This window comes from Engystomops pustulosus, chromosome 1 (assembly GCF_040894005.1).
Source record: "Engystomops pustulosus chromosome 1, aEngPut4.maternal, whole genome shotgun sequence".
Lineage (NCBI taxonomy): Eukaryota > Metazoa > Chordata > Amphibia > Anura > Leptodactylidae > Engystomops > Engystomops pustulosus.
Genome location: NC_092411.1, coordinates 274,200,747 through 274,216,710, shown reverse-complemented (window position 1 = coordinate 274,216,710; position 15,964 = coordinate 274,200,747). Strand labels below are relative to the sequence as shown.

The 15,964-nt window shown below is 44.2% G+C and overlaps 1 protein-coding gene across 1 annotated transcript; it reads right to left on the bottom strand.

Annotated features, from left to right (window-relative positions):
• Positions 1-5,214: 5,214 nt before the first annotated feature.
• Positions 5,215-14,320, bottom strand: SPON2 (spondin 2). Its single transcript, XM_072126242.1, has 6 exons — positions 14,096-14,320; positions 13,567-13,780; positions 12,406-12,629; positions 9,376-9,567; positions 7,673-7,847; positions 5,215-6,480 (listed from the first exon to the last, which is right to left on the bottom strand). The coding sequence occupies exons 2-6, from the start codon at positions 13,766-13,768 to the stop codon at positions 6,302-6,304; spliced, it is 972 nt and encodes a 323-aa protein (XP_071982343.1). The 5' UTR covers positions 13,769-13,780; positions 14,096-14,320; the 3' UTR covers positions 5,215-6,301.
• Between the last annotated feature and the right edge of the window lie 1,644 nt (positions 14,321-15,964).

Sequence of the window (15,964 nt, the reverse complement as noted above, 5' to 3'; positions counted from 1 at the left end):
TCGCGGGTGTGAGCCTTGGTCCTTGAACAACCTGGTGTCCTGCCATCCAATACTACATTAACATATACACTAGATGCTACCAGACTCCTACCCATATAGGAAAACCTTACATAAAAGTCATATAACAATGTAGTAGGTGTTAGCCGGATCGGATGAAAGATATCACATCCCACCGTATAACAAGTAGCCGCCTAATGAGAACTGCAGCTATGGGAAATACATCCGCACAAACCAAAATTTATGTATTTCATTTTTTATTCATAAAACAGGGAGAACAATAAGTTTCAGAGATGTAAAATACTGCCATAAATCATAATAATGGGATTTCCATATTGAGTATTGGTTATCCAGAAGATGTGGAGGGGTGAGATATTGGGCCAAAATTAGTTCTATTTTGTTCTTAGCTGGGTGTATGGATTACATGACCACTCACACTATATAGAACTCTAGAGCGCTCACACTATATAGAACTCTAGAGCGCTCATACTATATAGAACTCTAGAGCGCTCACACTATATAGAACTCTAGAGTGCTCACACTATATAGAACTCTAGAGCGCTCATACTATATAGAACTCTAGAGTGCTCACACTATATAGAACTCTAGAGCGCTCATACTATATAGAACTCTAGAGCGCTCACACTATATAGAACTCTAGGGCACTCACACTATATAGAACTCTAGAGCGCTCACACTATATAGAACTCTAGAGCGCTCATACTATATAGAACTGTAGAACGCTCACACTATATAGAACTCTAGAGCGCTCACACTATATAGAACTCTAGAGCGCTCACACTATATAGAACTCTAGGGCACTCACACTATATAGAACTCTAGAGCGCTCACACTATATAGAACTCTAGAGCGCTCATACTATATAGAACTCTAGAGTGTTCACACTATATAGAACTCTAGGGCACTCACACTATATAGAACTCTAGAGCGCTCACACTATATAGAACTCTAGAGCGCTCACACTATATAGAACTCTAGGGCACTCACACTATATAGAACTCTAGAGCGCTCACACTATATAGAACTCTAGAACGCTCACACTATATAGAACTCTAGAACGCTCACACTATATAGAATTCTAGAGCGCTCACACTATATAGAACTCTAGGGCGCTCACACTATATAGAACTCTAGAGCGCTCATACTATATAGAACTCTAGAGCGCTCACACTATATAGAACTCTAGAGCGCTCACACTATATAGAACTCTAGAGCACTCACACTATATAGAACTCTAGAGCACTCACACTACATAGAACTCTAGAGCGCTCACACTATATAGAACTCTAGAGCACTCACACTATATAGAACTCTAGGGCACTCACACTATGTAGAACGCTAGAGCGCTCACACTATATAGAACTCTAGAGCGCTCACACTATATAGAACGCTAGAGCGCTCACACTATATAGAACTCTAGAGCGCTCACACTATATAGAACTCTAGAGCGCTCACACTATATAGAACTCTAGGGCACTCACACTATATAGAACTCTAGAGCGCTCACACTATATAGAACTCTAGAGCGCTCACACTATATAGAACTCTAGGGCACTCACACTATATAGAACTCTAGAGCACTCACACTATATAGAACTCTAGGGCACTCACACTATATAGAACTCTAGAGCACTCACACTATATAGAACTCTAGAGCGCTCACACTATATAGAACTCTAGAGCGCTCACACTATATAGAACTCCAAAGCACTCACACTATATAGAACTCTAGGGCACTCACACTATATAGAACTCTAGAGCGCTCACACTATATAGAACTCTAGAGCGCTCACACTATATAGAACTCCAACCCGAGTCCATGCGATCTGCCAGCCGTCGCACACTGTGATGCGACGCTGTTATCACTGATGACGTCATCAGCGGCGACAGCGTTGCAGCGCAGTGTGCCACTGCTGGCAGATCGCATGGACGCGACTCTGCCGGCTAGTGAAGATAGAAGATAGAAGAGGAGACACGGGGAGCTGCCGTGAGCCGCGATGGGGATCGGGAGCCGCGAGGAACATCGGGGGCACAGGAGGGTGAGTATTAAGTTTATTTTTTTATCTGTATATTACACGGCACAGGCTGTATGCTACACGGGGGCAGGCTGTATGCAACACGGGGGCAGGCTGTATGCTACAAAGGGGCAGGCTGTATACTACATGGGGGCAGGCTGTATACTACATGGGGGCAGGCTGTATGCTACAAAGGGGTAGGCTGTATGCTACACGGGGGCAGGCTGTATGCTACAAAGGGTCTGGCTGTATACATCATGGGGCTGGCTGTATACTACATGGGGGCAGGCTGTATACTACATGGGGGCAGGCTGTATACTACATGGGGGCAGGCTGTATGCTTTACGGGGTAGGCTGTATGCTACATGGGGGCTGGCTGTATGCTACAAAGGGGCTGGCTGTATGCTACAAAGGGGCTGGCTGTATACATCATGGGGCTGGCTGTATACTACATGGGGGCAGGCTGTATACTACATGGGGGCAGGCTTTATGCTGTAGGAGGGTAGGCTGTATGCTACATGGGGGCAGGCTGTATGCTACACGGGGGCTGGCTGTATACATCATGGGGCTGGTTGTATACTACATGGGGGCAGGCTGTATACTACATGGGGGCAGGCTTTATGCTTTAGGAGGGTAGGCTGTATGCTACATGGGGGCAGGCTGTATGCTACAAAGGGGCTGGCTGTATACTACATGGGGACTGGCTGGCTGTATACTACACCGTCGGCTCGAGTCAATAGGTTTTCCCAGTTTTCTGTGGTAAAATTAGGGGTCTCGGCTTATACTCGGGTCGGCTTATACTCGAGTATATACAGTAAATACTATATATATATTCAGTACATACAGTATATAGACAGCATATATACAAATACATATAGTATATAAATGTCATATGCACTCGCATACAGTATATACACATCGGGCCACATTTATCACTTGTTTTTTCTGTTGTTTTTGCGCCTTTTCTTTAGGCGCACCGTTTTTGCGCCCGTTTTGCGATTAAACGTCAAATTAGCCGCGCAGCTAAAATAACCACCTTTCCCTCATCTATCGTTCATTTCCAGATGTTTTGCTGCGCCTAATGATATTCATCACATGCGACTTTTGCATTTAGGCGCAAAAACGGGCACAAAAACACTCCAGCCCGAAGGTGGCGTTATCTGAGAAGAAAGCACTGAGCCCCTTTGCAGAACAGCTCATTTCTAGCAGCAGAGCTCAGCCAGACACTGGAATATATAATAGATACATTAGATACACTGCAGACACTGGAACATATAAGGGCTCATTCACACTGCCGTCTGCGGGGCCGTACATGCGGCCGCAAATTTGCGGCCGCATGTACGTCCCCATAGACGGCAATAGCGGCACGGCGGGGATCCGGTGCCACACATGTGTGGCACCGATCCGGGCCGCACACCGCAAAAAGATAGAGCAAGCTCTATCTTTCGGCGGATGTGCGGCCGTGTGCCGCTATTTCCTATGGAGGGAGGAGGGGTCACCTCCTCCTCACCTCCAGCACACGGCGGTATGCCCGCACGGCGGGCATACCGCGTGTGAATGTACCCTAATAGATACATTAGATACATTACAGACAGGAGCTGCAGACTCTATTTACAGTTCATCACCTTCTATTTACAAAATATTCTGCAAAACCCTGAGCTCACAGCAAGAGCAAGAGAAGTTTGCACAAGTTTGCATAAGCTTGCAGATACGACATACAAGTGTCCCCCATGTAATTCTGCACAGTATCACCAGTGTGTCTGAGGGGGATAATGTTCAGAATTACAGGGGTGCAGCAGGAGACCAGCACTGGGGGATCCCCTCCAGGAGAAGCCCCTGCTGAGGAGGTCACTGGGTGCAGGGTGTCACACACCTGGGTGCTGCTGAGGAGGTCACTGGGTGCAGGGTGTCACACACCTGGGTGCTGCTGTGAGTGTTATCTTCATTCTGGGCTGTGGGAGAAGCAGAGAGGAGCTTGTAGCAGGATCACATGTAAGTGCCCGAATCTAACATTGCGCCTAAACTGCGCCTAAACTGTGTTAAAGTAAAGTGATTAATAAGAGGCAGAAAATATACTTATCACTGATGGTTGTAGCTTGTGATAATTCTGGCAAAACAGTGCGCCTGAATTTAGGCGCAACTACTACACTTAGGCGCACAAAAGTGATAAATGTGGCCCATCAAGTATGCTCACATACAGTACAAGCACATCATATACATACAGTGTGTACACTTACAGTCCAGCTGTCTCTTCATCTACATCTCCTGCTGTCTCCTTCTCAAAACCGGATGGGATGAGAGTTTGTTGGGGCAGAAAACCACAGATAAAAAGCAGCCCAGTAGCACATAGTGGAAGTAGAGGGCAGGAGAATCCTAGTTCTGTTCTACTGGTGCCCCTTCCCCAGTATTTCTTCTCTTTGCCAACAACAGCTTAGCTTCTAGTGAACTGTGTGCTGTGGAAGAGGTGCAGCATAATATATATATACATTGCTGCACATTCTTTGAAGTGTGTTGGGTAAATGGGCACACTCCTGGCCCCATAGCAGCTGATATGGCTGCTACACCTGTAGTTATGCCTCTGACAGTGAGGTACAGAATCATAAGGTAAAGAATAGTCAGAAAACAAAGCAAGGGTCAAAATACACAGGGAGCAAAATAAAGACAATAGCACTAACAGTAGCAGTAGACTAGTATAGCCAGCAAGAGTGGAGCAGACATAGATGGAGTTCCTGGACACCACCCTTGCCACTGAGTAGGTCGGCAGTCGATCACTCAAACCACACCTGACAACCCCCAGCTCGGAATAAAATGTAATCACCCAATGTTCCACAGAACAGCCAAGAACCCATTCAGCGAGTTCTGACATCATGTTTCTGTTCTATGCTAAATTGCAGTTGCAACTGTATCCTCACACTTCTAGCCAGTTCACCGGAAGGTGAGAGTGCAAGGGCGTCAGTGTTCTGTTCCAGACATTTCTCTGTCTTTCTTATGGAGTCTTTATGTTTTTCTCATTATTTCCTGTTGTAGTAGACGTTCATGCACTTTCTATGAATGACCCCTGTTTAGTTTATCAGTCTACTCACCACTAGGGGCAGCAGCGTCCCTCTTCTGCCACCGTCACCTTGTTTTGCAATACTTTACAATTTTGCAAAATCATAAGAAAATAAGGATTCGAGATCCATTGTAAATTAAAATAGGTCTTTAATTTCATCATAATGTCAACAAGTGTTTCTGATATTCAAGCTTCTATATACAGCATACAGTATATATAAATAAAGACAATGATACCAACTTCCCAGCAGTCCTGTGCCCTGCCACTAGAGGGTGCTATACACAACCAGCAAACCAAACTGAAACAGCTGTCTAGAAATCTAGAAATTAGCAGAGAATTTTAGTTACCGGAAATCTAGGTTCTAAAATCTACTTTATGTAGATTACCGGGATATCCCTTTAAGAACAAAGAGTGGTAATTTTTTAGATTTTTCTAAGTGTAATATATGAACCCTATTTTTTAGATTTTTCTGAGAGTAATATATGAACCGTATTTAATAATAACACAAGTTTGGATTTTGGGGTTCTAATTTTTTTTTTCTTAAAGGGCAACTCCATTCGCTAATAATGTAAAGATCTGTAGCACAGGAATATTTTTTAATTGTACATCAGGATAGAAATAATTAGCATTTATATTTGTTGTGCCAGATTATGACATAAAGTGCAGCACAGAGTATCCCTTCCCGTGGGTGGAGCCTTTCTTGTCTCACTCTTACTTGCCCCCTGCCGGAGCTTGTACTGTATAAAAACTTCTTAAGGTAGTTGAGAAATGGAAGTGATAAGGGACCGACTGTTATTTCCACTTACCGACTTCCTGTGGATAAAAGTCAAAAGTTTTTAAGCCCCACCTCCAAGACCGCCCAATCTGCCTGCAAACACCCACTTCTCTGGGTGGATAACTCAGCACCATAACACTGCCCCCTAGGACAAGGATATGAATGAGAATCTACTACTTCTTAGCTTTAGTCATCTGTAGTATAAAGTCTGGGGTTTAGCTACAGAGGGTGCAGAGGTAGTAGCCACCCTGTGTCCTGGTGGTACATGGTAGGCGGGGCCCTACTACAGATTTTTCATTTTGACCCAGAAGTTTCATTTCATGGCTCTGGTTATAGACAGTATATAACCAGCACATAATACATCTGTATAGACTGAGATATCATTTACAACTAAGGTATCGATGTAATTCCTAAAATAAGTTATTGCCCAGTCATTCTGTCCTATACACAGTTCTCAGGTTCACATTCTTTGTCTTCGATGAGGGATGGACACGCTGTCCCATTGTTGGCTGCTTTCATGCGGATGTAGCGGGTCCGACTTTTTACTCCTTTGGATCCACAGCTGCCTTTACAGAGACCCCAGGGGGACCACAAGGAGACCTCACAATCCAGAGGTGTTTCTGAAAGAAGAGGGAAATAAAGTATAACTCTTACCCAATACAGATGAAGAAGGGAAACAATACATGAAAACAAAGTTAAAGTGGTTGCTTCTGGTATCAAATCCTAAAAGGGGCTCGGAAATGAGACCTCCAAAAGACAGAAGAGAAGACCTCAAACAAAGAGTGTCCTCCATGTCTTCTACTCTGGAGGACCTTGTTGTCTATTATTTTCAACATTATGTAGTTTACTCTTTGCCCCTACAAAGCGAATTTGTAGAATGGCAATATGTTGCTTAGAGATATACAATTGGTTTTCGGAAGTTTCAGAAGTCAGACTCAAATCGTTCAATTGGCCGACAATTTATGGGGGTAGAAAGGCAACCTGCTTAAAGAAAGCTACCTGTGGATGCACCATGTCACTGAATTAGATATGCAGGTCACAAGAGTTTTGTCACCATGCACCACGTTTATGAAACCTAACCCCAAAAAAATCACTCATTAACTCACCACTAATCAAGATGGCCGCACTTCCTGTGGTCATCAATTCAAAATGGTCGCCAAAGCCGAATACAACAACAACAACTATCTCAGGAGTAATTAATACTTAGTGACCAAACTTTGGCTGTATGAACATTCTCTGATTTACTAATATAAGGCCTATTTTATTTTTGGTTAGGAATATTCTCTAATTTTCCTCCTCGGAGATATCTCATCGTGAGTGTGTGGGAGACTAGAATGGGTTCAAACAGGACCTGATATGAGTTGGTTTGATGTGTACAGCAATTTGGGATATGTAAGGATTTCAAGGATTAGACTTTAAAAAATTCCTCTATTTGGCCTCAAGAGGGCACTAGAAGTGTGGGAGATATATAGTATCATGCGTTACATTTCAGTTGAAAAAGATGCAAATAAAATATTTTTGTAAAAATTATTTTTACTATGACAAGGCTTCATCACTATGGCCAACATGGATGAAGATGAGTTGGACAATGGAAGGTCAAGGGATGTGGCCAAGAGGTTGTCAAAGTCAAATCTAAGGGTTTATTCACATCATGCAGTCAATTTATTTAGTTTTTATGTCGTACTGAGGCCCAGACCCTAAGCAGACTTGGTCGAAATCCCCACGTCCGTGTAAAGACACACAATTTTTCACCGTAAACCTAATTTCATAAGCAAAAGCTCAAAATATTTTGCCATGAAAGCGGCGGCTTACCGGAGACGTTCTCATCGATCTCGTTCCCTGTGGTGGTCACATTTGATGCTATGTCAAGGAATGATGTGATCTTGCCTTTGAGTTTTGTTAGTGTCGCTCTTGCGATTGGCGGCAGGTTCTTTAGACGGGGATAAAAGAACGAGTTTGCCGGGTGACTTGGCGAAGAAGATGTAATCTGTCACAGAAGAAAAAATATTACTACAGATGTCATTTCACTTTAGGAAGTTAAAGTAAATTTTTGAGCACCCCCTTAAAATATTATGATGTTGGGAGAGCTGTATTGTTATACATCCCCCTCCCCCATTACCAGGAGAATAACAGGGGCGGTATACAGAGACAAATTTGTATGCATAGTGTAATTAACAAGGCAAAGTGTCTGAAAAATGAGATGGCTCTGCTCATTCTGTTCAGTCTACACAGGAAAGTACAGGCGGTCCCCTACTTAAGGACACCCGACTTACAGACAACCCATAGTTACAGACAGACCCCTCTGACTCCTGGGGAAGCTTTCTGAATGCATTACTATAGTCCCAGACTGCAATGATCAGCTGTAAAGTGTCTGTAATGAGGTTTTATTGATAATCCTAGGTCCCATTGCAGCAAAAAATGTTTAAACTCCAATTGTCACTGGGGCCAAAATTTTTTTGGTCTGGATCTACAATTATAAAATATACAGTTTCGACTTGCATACAAATTCAACTTAAGTACAAACCTCCGGACCCTATCTTGTACGTAACCCGGGGACTGCCTGTACTGTATTTTTGATCATAAGATGCACTTTTTAGCAAGAAAAAAATCTTATTGTCCTTCTAACGTCAGGAGGATCCAGCACTGCCAGACCCTCCTGACCACTGTCCTGGAGATTGAGGGAAGTGCTGACAAAGCACTTCACCACATTTCTGAGAGAACAGAGCCTCTCTACTGCTCTCTCGCTCTCCCGGCCGTACTGACATGGTTATTACTGCAGGATGTCAGAAGCATGTGACTGATCACATGCTCCTTGCATCACTGCAAGGTCTTTGCAAGGTATTGGGCCAGAGAAGAAGTTTCATCTGAGACTGGGGTGAAGAAGAGCGTTGTGTGTGTGTGTGTCTGTGAGAGGGAACTGATATAGTAGTGCTGAGTGTGTCCAAGTGAGTGAATGTATGTAGCTGACCTGAGTCCCTGAATATAACAAGAGTTGTGTGTGAGGGTAAATGGATTTAGCAGAGCTGTGTGTGAGTACATGAAAGTAGCAGATCTGTGCATGTGAGTACATGAAAGTAGCAGAGCTGTGTGTGAGAGTGAATGGTTGAAGTAGATCTGTGTGTGAATGAATAGATGGGGCGGAGCTGTGTTTGAGTGAATATATGTAGCAGAGATGTGTGAGTGAATGGATATAACAGTGATGCGTGTGTGAATGAAAGGTTGTTTCAGAACTGTTTGTATATGTATGAATGGATGTAGTGTTGATGCATGTGTGTGAATGGATGTAGTGTTGATGCATGTGTTAGTGAGTGCATGTAGCAGTGCTGTGCTTGTGTGCAACCAACATATTTTTCCTCTTTTGGATGACGTACATCTTACAGTAAGGTGTGTCTTATAATCTAAAAAACTCAGTAGTTACTAGTAGCTTTTGTTAAAAACTGTAATATTCTCCTATGGATAGTCACATTTTTTGTTATATAAGCATTAAAAACTTGATGTGAAGTTATTCTTCATACCTCGGTCACAGTCCCCTGGGGCATGGTGGCGAAATTAGGTGAAGAGAATGTGAATCCACTATCAGTGCCCGCATCGTAAGGGTGGAGATCTATCGATACGCTCTTCTTCCAATTCTTCCCATCGCAGAGGTTTAGGCTATCGATTCCCACAAACCAGTCAGGACTGGGCACAATTCTTACCATAAATGATACCTGAAAGTGGAAAAACGAGGATGAGGCCGGAATATCATAATATCTTTTGCGCTGAGGATGAGATGTTGGTGATGAAAGCTTTGATTTACGGTCCTTCTGCTATGTTGTATTTGTTGATATCTAGTTGCTAGGCATCGTGGAGACTTTTGCGTGCAGAGTCTGGGGTGTTGTCCCTGGGCTATTAGTGTCATTTAATATCTTCAGAATGCATATAGGATTTAGGATACTTATATACTACAAGGTTATGGAAAGAGGTCAATTATGAACACAAACATTGGTATTAAAGGGGCTGTCCAGCTCATATTTGTCATTTCAAAACCAGGGTGGTGGGGGTTGGATGCTCAGGACTGCGACCTATCAATTGTTTCCAACATTGGAAACAACAAAGAGAATGAATAAGGACTAAATTCAGTTGGACTGAGCTGCAGTAACACTATTTGGCCACTAGGTAGAGAGTGGATATGTTCTTATGGCTTTAGTCTGTGTGGCGCTACCGGTTCTGGAGACAGCCAATATCATAATTATGTAGTTAGTTGATATTGTTGAAAAAAGACATATGGCTATCAAATTCCACCAACAAAGGCTAGGGAAGGGCCTAAGGAGAAGGGGTGTGGAGTTAAACAATTCTAGTATCTAATCTTTTTTAAGCTTCCTGCCAGTCGTGTAACTTGAAGCTGATGGGCCCCAGTGCAAAGTTTGTGCCAGGGCCCCGAGTATAATGTATGGTTCATAGTACTAATCTTCTTATATAGGAAAGTGAGAGCTTATGGGCCCCCAAAGCCTCTTGAGCCCGGTTGTGACCACACCCTCTGCACCCCCTCAAGTTACGCCCCTGCTTCCTGCTCTTCCTGCCATGATTTGTTTCCTAGGAAGCCTATTCTAGCTGATCATTGGGGATTCCATGTATCTGACCACCCACCAATTCGATTTCGATAACCTTGTCCATAGAAAGGTCATCCATAAGTAGTATATAACCTAGAAAGCCCCTTTAAGCAAAGTAGCACCAGCAAATATACGGAATAAAATGACGGTTTAGTCAGCAAGTCAATATAGGGACCAAAAAACCCAATGGTTGAAGCCACACGCTACACATTTTCAACCTCATGGCAAATTAAGACAATTTTTACGTATATTTAGATAACTTTTTGTTGTAACGTCGGCACCTTCTTTCATGAAAGAGAGTGATAGATGCCAATGAAATGGAGGTACATATAAAAAGTTGATCGGCCATGTTGGTTTGTTTCAGTCATTGTCAAGGGTTGTAGTTGAAAGGTTGGTCATGGCGAATAATAGATCTACGCCCCATAAATGGAGGTAGAATCCTAATTTACCCAATCTGGGCCTGCTTACATTGTGGTTGATGCCCGTAGCAGAAAGATCCAGTTGCATGGGTCAAAGACACAATTGAGGAAAAAGCAGCAGCGCTCCGGTGTCATCCAGTGAATCGGGTGCCCTCTTTATTCACCGGAAATACGTGCAATGGTTGGACACACAGGGGGTCATTTACTAAGGGCCCGATTCGCGTTTTCCCGACGTGTTACCCGAATATTTCCGATTTGCGCCGATTGTACCTGAATTGCCCCGGGATTGTGGCGCGCGCGATCGGATTGTGGCGCATCGGCGCCAGCATGCGCGTGACGGAAATCGGGGGGCGTGGCCGAACGAAAACCCGACGTATTCGGAAAAACCGCCGCATTTAAGTGTCGCTTGGGAAGCGCTTACCTTCACCTGGTCCAGCTCGGTGTATTCTGGCACGTTCAGATGATTTTCAGCGCAGCAGCTCCACCTGGTGGAACGCGGAGGAACTACCTTCATAAATCCCGTCCGGACCCGAATCCTGTGCAGAGAACGCGCCGCTGGCTTGCGAATGGGCCGGGTAAGTAAATCTGCCCCATGGTCTTTGTCAAGCTGCTTGCATGTATTTGTGATGAATAAAGAGAACACTTGATCCACTGGATTATTATTTTTTCTCAATTGTATCTATTGGTAAGTGGTGATTCTATCTTGTGGCCAGGGAGAGGCAGGGCCCCATAGCAGACTTCCAAATGGGGTCCCAACCTTTCCCGTTAAAAAAAATATACATATTTGTATACTCACACACATTTATACACGACATATTAACACATTTACACATATAGCATAAACATGCATACAGTATATACACACCATATATACATACATACAGCATATGCACACACATAAATACAATACCATATACACATATGCATCATATACACAGACATAAAGCATATACACATCACATATAGCAAATGCACACATATAATATATTATATAAAGACATATACAATATACAATACCATACCATTGGTAGACATACAGCATATATACACTACACACACATACAGCATATACACATCTAATACATAGCCAATACACAAGATGCCGGGGCCCCCTTACACTGTGGGTCCCATAGCAGAAATTATCTCTGCTGCCCCTATAGTTACACCCCTGGTTGTGGCATTGACATCTAAAACAACCTTCATTGGCCAGATCCCGGGGGACAATGAGCATCTGGAATCCATAATGGTAGGGAATAAGAAGGTCAGAAGATAAGAAGGCTCTGGACAAATAGTATCAGAGGCTGATAACAAGGCAGCATAAGAGGGGAGATAGTGAGTCTGTAAGGGCTGCACTGTGCTCATAGACCTAACCACATGCATGGAAGAGTCGGTAGAGATAGATGTTTGCCAGATGGGAATTTGGCCAACAGTTATCAACGGAGTCATAGCTACAAAGTCTAAGGTTGGAAACCACAATTATAATTAGGTTCCATGATCAAACGGGACACTTGAAGGCAGATTACTGGGAAGTACTCACATATGGATGTCTGGAATGTGTCTCCAGCTCAGTGGAGGATTGGCCTGTCCCACTAGAGATGGATGGAGCTGAGAAGATGCCATGTACACTTTGGATTTTCTGCCCTGCTGCCTCGATCTCTTTCATGAGGGCCCAGGCTTCTCCTTTCTCTGCAAAGTCACGCACCCCGTTGCTGGCATGGTCACTTTTTTTCCACATGTGGTAATCAGAGCTATGACTCACTCCTGTTGGATAAAAGAAATCTATTGTCATCTCGTAGGTCTGGATCTTGTCAGGCTGGACTGTTAGTAAACCACATCACATCCACAATCCTGGGAGATGGAATCAGTGCAAATAAATCTATTCAATGTATTCGGTGAAAGGTAGGACAATGATATTCTCTGAGGACCATGCTAACATTACGGGGTTAATGAAGACATCCATCTTTGTCTCAAATCCAGGTCAACTGACCCATCCTTCTCTCCTCCAACATCTTGTCTCTAGGAGTAGTAGATAGACACCCCCCCCCCCCCCCCCATATTCATTTGGTGATCACCCGGTCATGCCTGAAATTAGCAAGTTTGGTTGACTTCTGTGTAACGTGAATGGCCACCATAGTTATTGGTAAGGTCGGGGGGGGCAGGTCAAAGTCACAAATGAGACCTAAAGAAGACCCTAGAAGATGCTCAAAATGTAAAACCATTATGTTATGTTATGTTACTTATGCCTGAGTGATCTGGAGATATGTTGTGTTTTCTTCTCAACTTAGGCCAAATGCTATCGCACACAATTCCATTGTTGGAGCACAGATAATGGCTTGTTAAAGGAGTCCCCCTTCCAGATTTATTAAGTCAGCTGTGATGCCTCTACCCCTGGAGGACCTAACTCATCTGTACTTTACATGGAATATCCATGGATTTAATAGAGAATGATGTAATGCCTCACTTCTCCTGCGGGAGTGCTAGAGAGAAAACTGTGAGCTAACTTGTGATCGATTCTTCGTAATGGGTTATTGAGCATAGCTCAAAACTCTCTAAAATTCTAGTTTTGTAGGTCACATGTCTGATATTAGGGAGATTATCCAACATAAATATTAAAGGAAAATATAAATATTATAAATTAACAATGAACCCCCAAAAAACGATATACATATATATTCAATTGAATGCCGCCCTGACTTACCCAATAATGATGACCACTGAGCGGGGGGCCTGTACAGGGGATATTGTTTAGGGAACGAAGTCTGACTCCATCTACCCGTGAAGACTATGCTATACTTAGCAATCTCCTCTGCTGTGCAAATAGGATCCTCATTCAAGGGAAGACAGCTGGAATAACCAACAATCGATAGCAGAGTCAGGACAACGTTGTACGACGGATTCATGTTTTCCACTCTCTGCAGAAAATATTTAAAAAAAAAAAACAAGAAAAAAAAATTAATAAAGACTCGTTTCCCTTTATCTACATCTGCAATACAGGTCTAAGCCATCCGCCTGGAGAGAGGACATAAGAAAAGAGTTATAGGAAATTAGTCATGTGGACAGATGTAGCAGAGCCGGAGCGTGTAGGCACAGCAGTGGTGGGGAGGTCGTGACGATTCATCGTTTGACATATTTGGGTTAATTGTGGAAAAAAACTTCTGCTCCATCTGTATGAACTGGAGGGGAAACCTGCAGAAAGTTAGTGAGAAAGTTGTGGGGAAGTTACTTACAGTCTGGTGCAGGGTTCAGGGAGGCAGTGGCACCTGCGCTTGCTGGCAACTAAACTCTTCTGGAGAGCAGGAAAGGAGGAACTGATCTATTTATGCCTCCAGAGGGTCTCCTCTGTCCAACAATGATTAGAACCTCAAGGACCTTCGCAACGTAAGGCAGCGCTCAGCGTCTACTTATCTCTGCCAGTTGGTCCAAGTTGCTCCAATAAAAAGAAATCAGAGACCGCTGACTAAACAAATGAAGTTTCGCAGAGTTCTAGCCCCCCTCCTCCTATACCCAGCCCCCGTGGACTTTTTTTTTTGGTCTTCTTCCCTATGATACATTTGGGAAATGTCACGGTGTAAAATATTCTCATCCGTGAGAACCGTGACTCTCTCTCCAGGAGGAAAGTTTAACTATTAAGTTTTGGGGGAAGAACATGTGTGGAGTTAATAAGATCCGTTGTTATTTAGAAGAGAAGTGTTCCGCGCAGTCATTGTTAGAAGAATAAAAGGTTCTGGAGAGGAGATAATATTGTGTAATGTTATGTATAGGGAGATATCATCCGCAGTCAATGGGGGTCATTTACTAAGGGCCCGATTCGCATTTTCCCGACGTGTTACCCGAATATTTCCGTTTTGCGCCGATTTTCCCTGAATTGCCCCGGGTTTTTGGCGCACGCGATCGGATTGTGGCGCATGGGCGCCGGCATGCACTCGACGGAAATCGTGGGGGCGTGGCCGAACGAAAACACGACAGATTCGGGACGTCGGAGGAACTGCCTTAGTGAATCGCCAGAAGACCCGAATCCCCCGCAGAGAACGCGCCGCTGGATCGCGAATGGACCGGGTAAGTAAATCTGCCCCATGGCGATTCACTAAGGCAGTTCCTCCGACGTCCACCAGGTGTCGCTGCTGCGCTGAAGTCTGCCGAGGTCCGCCGGAGTTCACAATCCATTGCTGGGTGAAGGTAAGCGCGTGTCCAGCGACCCTTTTTTTTTTTTAAATTGCCACGGTTTTTCCGAATCCGTCGGGTTTTCGTTCAGCCACGCCCCCCCCCCAATTTCCATCGCGTGCATGCCGGCGCCGATGCGCCACAATCCGATGCCTGGGGCAATTCAGGGAAAATCGGCGCAAAACGGAAATATTCGGGAAAACGTGAATCGGGCCCTTAGTAAATGACCCTCATTATGTTCATATCAATTGGCACAAAGCCACAGAGCATTAGAGGGAACCATCAGAGAAGATCTAGATATTCTTCCAACCTGAGATATCCCACCGGGAGCAGAATTGCAGCATATTACAGTATGGTTTCCCAAAATCCGGCGATGCATTGGAAACACTGGAGGTGCGAGGCGGGCCGGTGCCCCTAGGTGCAATATTACAATATGGCTTCCCGAGGTCAGGCATTACATTAGAAACACTGGAGATGTGAGGTGGGCAGGTGTCCCTAGGCACCATATAACAATATGGCTTTTGAGATAAGGCATTGCATTGAAAACACTGGAGATGTCAGGTGGGCCGGTGCCCCTAGGCACTATATTACAATATGGCTGCCTGAAATCAGGAATTGCATTGGAAACACTGGAGATGTGGAATGAGCAGGTGCCCCTAGGCACCATATTACAGTATGGCTTCCTGAGATCAGGCATTGCATTGGAAACACTGGATATATGAGGTGGGCAGGTACCCCTCGGCACCATATTACAGTATGGCTTCCTGATATCAGGCATTGCATTGGAAACACTGGATATATGAGGTGGGCAGGTACCCCTCGGCACCATATTACAGTATGGCTTCCTGATATCAGGCATTGCATTGGAAACACTGGATATATGAGGTGGGCAGGTACCCCTCGGCACCATATTACAGTATGGCTTCCTGATATCA

Excerpts from the sequence above, each read along its gene's own strand:
- SPON2 (XM_072126242.1), bottom strand. The coding sequence starts at position 13,768 with ATGAATCCGTCGTACAACGTTGTCCTGACTCTGCTATCGATTGTTGGT. Across the intron at positions 12,630-13,566 it reads TCAGTGGTCATCATTATTGG|GAGTGAGTCATAGCTCTGAT; the intron begins GTAAGTCAGGGC and ends TTTATCCAACAG. Across the intron at positions 9,568-12,405 it reads CACATTCCAGACATCCATAT|GTATCATTTATGGTAAGAAT; the intron begins GTGAGTACTTCC and ends TTCCACTTTCAG.